The sequence below is a fragment of the Prunus dulcis genome, chromosome 2 (assembly GCF_902201215.1).
Source record: "Prunus dulcis chromosome 2, ALMONDv2, whole genome shotgun sequence".
Classification (NCBI taxonomy): Eukaryota; Viridiplantae; Streptophyta; class Magnoliopsida; order Rosales; family Rosaceae; genus Prunus; species Prunus dulcis.
Window position 1 is genome coordinate 545,092 of NC_047651.1, and position 8,704 is coordinate 553,795.

Below are 8,704 nucleotides of genomic sequence, written 5' to 3' on the forward strand. Positions count from 1 at the left end.
TGTTTTTTTCCTTTGGAAGGATGATGCAACTCCATTTTGAGTTGAGGCCAATTTATAGTCCAATTGGGAAGGCTCAACACCATCAAACTATCCAACCAATCACTAACTATTTTTATACACAGTTGCATTCTAGTTTAGCTTTATATTCTATAATTAGTAAGCTGTTTAGCCTTGAGAATATTCATCACTAAATCTCTATCTAGAACGTGCTAAACTGTTTGTAGTATTGCTGTCCTCCTCCACACCCTGCAATATATGTATATTCCAAAAAAGGAGGACCAAAACCATGCATACACACCTGGATAGAGTTAACAAGATCAACAGGAAAAGACCATGCCTACACTATTGGCGCATCTATGTATATACTTTTTCTAATATCATCCAACTAGAAAGTGCCTCATCTTAACAACTTTAATTCATCTACTTAGCTTAAATAATCCATTTGCACCATTGTGGTGGTTAGTTCATCTATTTTTTACCATACTCTTTTAATTTTTCTTATAATCCATAGGTTTTGCTTGCTATCTGCCGGTGACATTGATCTCACCTACAATGGAAACAAAGGCCCTCTTACCTCTCAATGTTAATGTCAAGCCCACCATTACTTGTGTGACAAAAGCCCTTGCCTGTGCTACCTATGTTGGGTTAAAGAAATGGAAAGTACTAAAGATAAATTGTCGTGTTCTTTGATTTTATTATTATTTTGTGGTGCTTGTACAGGTCTTTTTTCTTCGCTCAGATACCTTCACATGTTCTGAGCTATAAAATTCTAATATATTTAATATTTGCAAATAAATTGCTTGTGTTAAAACATACATTCAATAATTCATCATTGTCTAGATAATGCATCAGTTTCTACTCTATATACTTTTCTTGGCCTACAACCAGTTCGATGCCAACAAGAGGGCATTCTTTCTTCCCATGCTTGGCCAATTGAAGCTGGGATTAGTATGCTAGCTTGATTTTGATCCTTCCACTATATTAATTGAAGATTATCAGACAAACTAATTTATTCTCTCATTCGGACGGTTTGCACGTTATTATCCTACGGGCGCTATTGTAAATAAGGAGTACATTTTTAAAATAAATTAATATTTAAAGAGTGGCTATACTTGTTATTTATACGAATATTTTTAAAGTATAGCCGTCCGGCTATACTATTTAAATATTCGAATGTATGTCAAGCGTATAGCCGACCGGCTATACTGCATAAAAGTGCGTTCTTTTTTGTAATTAAGTAATATCTTACCATTTTAAAATTACTTTAATTTTTAGGTATTTAGTGAATAATTAGTATTGAAATATTTTACTAATTTCAATATTTACTTCATAAATTGTAATTAATTATTTTAAATTATTTTGTGGACTTTGTTTTTTATTTAATTTTCTACAAAATTAGTTTATTTTGTTTAATATGTTCGAATATTTTAATAGTATAGCCATGCGACTATACTATTAAAATATATTAATATTTAAAGAGTATAGCCATGCAGCTATACCTGTTCAATATATTCGGGTTTTAAGAGTATAGCCGCAAGACGATACTATTAAAATATTCAGACATATTGAATATTCGAACATACTAAATAAACTAATTTTGTATAAAATAAAATAAAAAAAAGTCCACAAAATAATTTAAAATAATTAATTACAAGTTTTTAAGTAATTTTTTAAAGTAGTAAAAAATTTAAATACTAATTGTTCACTAAATTTATAATAATTAATGCAATTAAAAAAGGCTAAGATATTTCATATTTACAAAAAAGAAGGCGCTGGTATTGTGCCTTTTTGGTTGGCAACTGGCCCATGTCTTCTCACAACTTGTGATTTATCTCAATGGGTGTGTCAGCATGCTTACATCCAAGCATTCTTGTTTTAGTGTGTAGATCCATCAGATACTTCCTTTGAGACAAAAATGTACCAGTTTTTGACCTTGCTAGTTCAATTCCGTGGAAGTCTTTAAGAGCACCTAAATCCTTCATCTCAAATTACTGAGACAAATACTTTTGTAGCTTATGTTGCTCTCTTGTGTCATTCCCAATTACAACAATGTCATCCACATAAACAATTAATGCAGTGATATTTCCTTCATCACACTTCAAGAACAGGGTGTCATCTGAATTACTTTGAGTGTATCCAAAATTCTTCATGGACTTAGTAAATCTGCCAAACCATGCATTCAGAGATTGTTTTAACCCATATAATGACTTTATCCGCTTGCAAACTTGATTTTTCTTTTCAGGAGCTAAATTACATCCTAGTGATAAATCCATGTATATCTCTTCTACCAAGTCTCTGTGTAAGAAGTCATTCTTAACATCGAACTGATGTAGTGGCCAATCTAGATTTGTTGCTAGAGACAGTAGGACTCTGATAGTGTCGATCTTGGTTATTGGGGCAAAGGTCTCTTGGTAGCCTACCCCATATCTCTGTCTGTACCCTTTCGCCACCGATCTAACTTTATATCTTTCAATGGATCCATCTGCTTTGAGTTTCACAGTATAGATCAACCCGCATCCCACAGTCTTCTTTCCATAAGGTAAAGGCACGAGCTCTCATGTCGCAATCTTCTAGAGACTATCCCAAAAATCACTGTTCAATTGATTATTTAATTGTGGATTTACAATTTTGCCCTTGGGGTAGGGTTACTTTAGTCACTTTTCGATATGGAATTATTTTGAGGAGTTCAGTGACACCATTTCGTAGAGCTCGCTCTCACGAGTTTGTAGACACGTAGTGGGCTCAAATCGGAATTATAACAAAGAAGTTGTGGTCAACGGAAGTGCAGTGGCACAAACGTAAATTTTTTAAAGTTGGGTTTTAAAATACCCAGTCAGCCTCTCTCTCTCTCTCTCTCTCTTTTTCTACGCACACGACTTTCTCTCTTTACCCGAGCGGCAGCAAATTTTCGACGGCGATTTTGTCGTCGTCCGGTGTCCAATTTGAGCAAAATTGGTTGCAAAAGTTTTGTATCAATGTCCTCTATCTTACCCAAATTTTCCCAGCTCAAGAACCCAAGGAAATTAAACTGGAACGACTGGAAGTTTGGGTGATTTTTGAAGTTTCCGACGTTGTTTTCGGCGATCCCAGTGGCGGTTTTCGTCAATCTAGGTATGAATCTTCATCCCATCCACGTGCTCTAGTTGTCTATGCTTGTATCTTGGATCAATTTTGAGGTTTTACATGTCGTTCAAGATACCTATTTTAGCTGACGGTTTCGGCTTCAATTCCGCTAGTTCCCACTAGTTTTTGGCCGTGCTCCAAGAACAAAACTTGATCTCCTAGTAAGTCTGAATATGTTGGCACAGGTATTCTCCAGTAGTTTGGAGATTTTCCGTCGTTGGAAAATCTTTTAAGACACCCACGCGCTGCAGGCAGTAGGTGGCGGCCCATAGAGTTCTAAATTGTTATCCTTGTTGTCCTGAGCATGATGGTATGCTTGAATTTGGATTTGATTTTCGTTTGAAGTCGAACGGATATTGCACCTATTATGCCATATCTGGGTTCAATAGGTTTGGACCGTTCAATCGGTCCCATTTTCTAATGCGTTGTTCCTTGTACTTCTAGGATTTGTGTTGGAACTGGTGGATCGAGAATGGGAGTCCCGAATACTTCTAATCAATGATTCTAGGGTTAAATAAACCGGTTATCGTGCGATCGAGAACAAACTCTGGAAACTTGTTAAGTAGACCTTGTTGGACTTATAGTAAAGTTTGGATTGAAAATCGGAGGTTGTGGGCCCCGCAGGCCCAATTGGTCAAATTCAACGATCGTGGTCAAACCGACCGTTAGATCGTGACGGGACTTCTAGAATGGGCTAAACTTTTGGTTATGGACCAATAGGAATTGTCATATAACAATTGGGGTCGTGGGCTCTTCGAGCCTAGTTGACTTAGATTGTGGGCTTTGTTGGCTCAGTTGAGGCCTTTTAGTAGTTGTAATTGTAATTGGAGTTTGTTTTAAAATGGTATTTTGTTTTGAGTGTTTTATTAAATTTTTATGAATTATTATGTAATCGCTTTTACTTTCCATGAATAAGGAATGGCTTGGATAACCGGATTTTGGCATGAACAAGGAATTAATTAAATGCCTGATTGTATGTCTATATTTAAATATATGCTCGGTGGCTTGAAATAAATGAATGATGGATACTAGTTTTCTCAATAGTATATTGTACATATTTGAATGTAGATTGAGAACAATTTTGAAAGATTATGCATGGTCAAGTTCAAGTTAAGGAATGTTGGGATTGATCTCATTTTAAAAAGGGATTTTTGGTTATCTATTTAAGAATTGATTTTTGGAAAGTTGAGAAAGAATTTGGAAACTAGATTTGTGAAAGTGGATTAGTGGAAAAAGAGGAATTTTATGATAAGTTTCAGAAAATGGTTTTCAAAACCCACCACCAGAGTACCACCCCCCCAGTTGCCTTCGGAACAGTCTAGTCATTTATGACAATACCCACGAGTCTCGGGGACCCATGAACCATGTGGTGCGAGGGGATTTGACGGATATGAGTTTCGAGCTGATCACTCGATTCTGTGAGGATATGCGTTCTCGGGCTGACCACGTGTTCCTCGAGTTTTGCCAGGACGTGCCTTCTCGGGTTGCCTACGAGTCCCCAGACTTCTGTGAGGATATGAGTTCTCGGGCTGACCATGGGTCCCCCGAGTTCTGCAAGGATGTAACATATATGATACTTGGAATTGACGCAATATTATTGAAATTGACGAATTATGATTTGGGGTATGCATAGGTGGAGAGTATGTGAGTTTGGAGACGTTTTAAACTAAAATTGATGATTTTATCTTGGTACTTATTGGTGAAAGTTTTAATACATGTATTCAGATTTATGAGACAAGGATTGAAAGTTTTCTAAATTTTAAGGATTGTATACAATTCACAACTATTTTCTTGAGTGATGAGTTTGTTTCTACATGTGAAAGATGGAAGCATGTTTTATTCAAACCATTGATATTGATATTAAGGTTTCACGTGGCCAATGTTATTTTAATAATTTTCTTGTTTTCCTACTTATCTGTAATGAGCTATTATATATATGTATTTCTATATGCACATATGTGATAGGTGGAAGATTGTTCTAAAATCAATATCTTTTGCTCAAGTTTCAGCGGATTGATTAGAGTTTGAAGCTTTTGGTTTTAGGAAAGTGCGATGGAATATTTAATTCATATGCTTACATATGAGTTGAACTTTATTTTCTTGCATAAAGAACTGCGTGTGGCTTGATCCCCTCAGTAAGGGTACTTGGGCAACCTATGCTAATCTTGGTGCAGCAGCAAGTTTTTGATTGTTTGTTATGTTCAGTTTTGTAAAGTTGATTGTGCTGAACGCACGGGACTATTTGAGTTTGCTGTGCATGTGCCTTTTTCAAGGGAGACTCTGCCGGTTTTCCAATAGATTCAAACCCTAAATCAGTTTTTGGATTAGGGCAAGAAGCATATTTTGGTCATTCGTGCCTGACACCTGCCAGGGGGTAAAAAAAACCGGGTTTGATACGAATTCCAAAGTCGAATTTGGGTCAGGTCCTATCATCGCAATTATTCATTCATGGCTTCTTTCCATTTTGAGTATTCTAGTGCTTTAGTCACACTACTGGGGACATATATATATATATATATATATCTTCCAACTGTTCCACAAAGTATACATGTGACTCTAATAATCTACTTAGAGATATATAATTATTGATTGTGCATTTTCCTTTTGCTTTAAGATCTGCTTCGTACTGTAATTGAGGTTTACCACGATTCTTTCTTTCTGGAAGTTGGTATATAGGGGTATCTGCATCCTTTATGTTTTCTGAAATTAAATCATCATGGTATATTTCATTAGTGTTATTAGTTTCAGGAGGAGATGTTACCTAAACGACTTCTTCAGAAGGTGGTTAGTATGGTACTAAAGCTGAATGTGGGTCCGAATTGGGCAAAATTTCAAAAAACAGTTCAACTTCCTCCTAATGATTTTGGCAGCGTGGAGTTGATCGATCATTTTTCACTGGCGACTGGTTGTTTTGACACAGAGGCTTAATGTTCGGGAAAGAAGGACAGAGCGACCGGTAGTTTGGGCAGAGCGACCGGTTGTTTGGGCAGAGCAACCGGTCATTTTGACATAATGGCTCTAGCTGTGAAGTTATAAAAGGGGGTGACTGGCGACACATATTTGCGGGGATAGGTCTGGTGTACGTTCGGTTACGTTCCGTGACTGACAAAATTCGCCGAGACATGTCTAGTGTACGTTCGGTTACGTCATACTAACCCAAGACTGAGAGTGAAACCTAAATCGTAAAGCCCTAGGTCGAGTTACGTGATTATCCAAGCCTAGTTGAATCCTAAGTGCCCTGCAGTATATTTATAACTAGAGTTTAAGGCTTGTGAACGATTTTGGAACAAGTTCTTTCAAATTCGAGAGCTAGGGTTTTTGGTTCGGGACTTGGATTTAGAGTTTGGAGATTAAAATTCGATTTTTAGAATTTTTAAATAATTGAAACTATTTTTAAAATAAATTTAAATTCCACAAAATTATTTAAGATAATTAAATATAAGTAATTTGTATTTGTTAAGTAATTTTTATGAAATTAATTGAAATATTTATATACTAATTCTTCACTAAATAGTACAGGCGCGCAACTATACTATTGAAATATTAAATATAATATTTTAACGGTATAGCCGTGCGGCTATACTGCATAAATATAAAATTTTAACAGTATATGGCTATTTCTAGCATTTCATGGAAGAATTTGTAAAAGATTTATGTAATGGCCCCAAAACTAAGTTATTCACACTCTTGGTCCCTCAAAAAATTGTTTTCTAGCTTGACCCTCCCATTTAAAAAAAAAAAAAAAATTATGAAAGATTTCATTAATTTGATAAACTTGGAGTATTATCCAATAAAAATGAAGTAATTAAGTCATGGAGGCTCTTCCTCTAACCAAAAGATTCTTGATCTAACAACAAGGCATGCCTAGCAAGGGAGTGAGCCACCTTATTACATTCTATGGAGCTATATCGCCATCTCACCAGAGAGAAAGAATGTGTGAGGCACTTAGCTTCTTTAAAAAGGTGACCTTCCACACATGCAAATCCTCCCCATCTTTCTCAAGAGCAGTAATAATATATTGTGCATCCCCTTCCACTTCAATAGTCCCGACAACATTTCGGCGGGAAAGATCTATCGATTGTTTTTTATAGAAGACAGAGAAATATCATGCGGTGTTACTGCCAAATTCACAAGGGAAGTTTTCAGTGATGAAAATTGGGATCAAACAGATCAACAATGGTATAAGAGGGCTCTAAATCCCGTTGGCATTGATGAAAATTGTGTTGTGTATTCATTTATCTTGGACAAAGGAGAGAACATGTAGCATAAAAGCAAAGTAGCACATATCAATTTTGTATAGAGAACATTAATTAGTACTCTCTACTTCTTGGATAAAGGAAGAGGTGCCAAGGACGATGTAGCACAACCAAGAGCCTTTGTCACGCCAGTAATTGTAGGCTTGACATTAGAACACATAGAGGTAAGAGGACCTTTGTCTCCACCATAGGTGAGATCAATGTCAGTTAACTCCACATTCTCACACGATATGCCCACGGTACATACAAGCTTGACTGCAAGTGGAGTGAAAGATGAGCCCTTAATGTTCTTGAAGCTGACATTGCTGATCTTAACTTTTGACGGAGGCTTTTGTTCACACTGAGTATATGGGCAATACAATTGGTCTATGAGGATAGGGTTACTGACATTAACCATGATAATATCCTCATAGTGTATACCCGAGGCAATGCTAGGCGAAGGAGAATCTGGAAATGTTTTGATTCTCACACCGTTCTCCGTATTAGCCAGGGTGCAGTTCTTAACTATGATCCCGGTCACATCCTTTTCTTCCTTATATTTTCCAAGGCTTCCAATGCTTATTCCATGGCCTGGCCCACAAGTAACATCAGTCACTGTGATTTCATGGGAGTCATCACCAATAGAAATACAGTCATCCCCAGTTCCAATCTTTGAATGAGTAATGTTGATAGCAGTCGAAGCCCCGATATGGATTCCATCTGTGTTTCTGCTCTCGTCAGGTGCTGTGATGGTAAGCTGTTGAAATGTAGTATGGTTGCACCGAAAAACATGCATGTGGAAAAATTTGCTGTTAAGTGAAGTTATGTCCTGAACTTTGGAATTTGTGAGGAATTCGAACCGCAGATTAACGGGAAGAGGTTTGCAATTTTTGTTTTTGTGGCAGTCATTTTGATTCCAAGAAAGTGCTCCTTGGCCATCAAAAGTCCCACCACCTGATAAGGTGAGCATGTCAATGTACTGAAAACCAACCCAAGTATCCGGTCTTGTGAGTTGGCTAGCGTCTGCTGGAGCTTGCAATATGCCTTGAACTTGCATCTCAATAGGAGCCTTACAGGGGCCTTTGAAAGTTGCTTCTTTTAAGTTGTATGTCCCGCTCGGAACAACAACTTTACTCGCGGATGGCGATGCACATGCATCACTCCAAGCCTTGGCCAAGGCCGTACTGACATCAGAGCCAAGCTTTGCACCGTATGTTGCACTCGTCACGTCAAACACACTAGCATGAGCTTTAGGGGTAGATGCTAACAATAAGCACAAAAGCATTGCCAAGAAATTTAATTTCATAGCCATCTTGATTTTCCTTCCACTTTGTTATTTTATTCTC

The 8,704-nt window shown here is 37.0% G+C and overlaps 1 protein-coding gene across 1 annotated transcript; it reads right to left on the reverse strand.

Moving 5' to 3' along the window:
• Window positions 1-7,402: 7,402 nt before the first annotated feature.
• On the reverse strand, window positions 7,403-8,704 carry LOC117619479 (exopolygalacturonase-like). Its single transcript, XM_034349450.1, has one exon. The coding sequence runs from the start codon at window positions 8,668-8,670 to the stop codon at window positions 7,444-7,446; it is 1,227 nt and encodes a 408-aa protein (XP_034205341.1). The 5' UTR covers window positions 8,671-8,704; the 3' UTR covers window positions 7,403-7,443.

Bases quoted from the DNA above. Each gene is read 5' to 3' on its own strand.
- LOC117619479 (XM_034349450.1), bottom strand. From the start codon at position 8,670: ATGGCTATGAAATTAAATTTCTTGGCAATGCTTTTGTGCTTATTGTTA.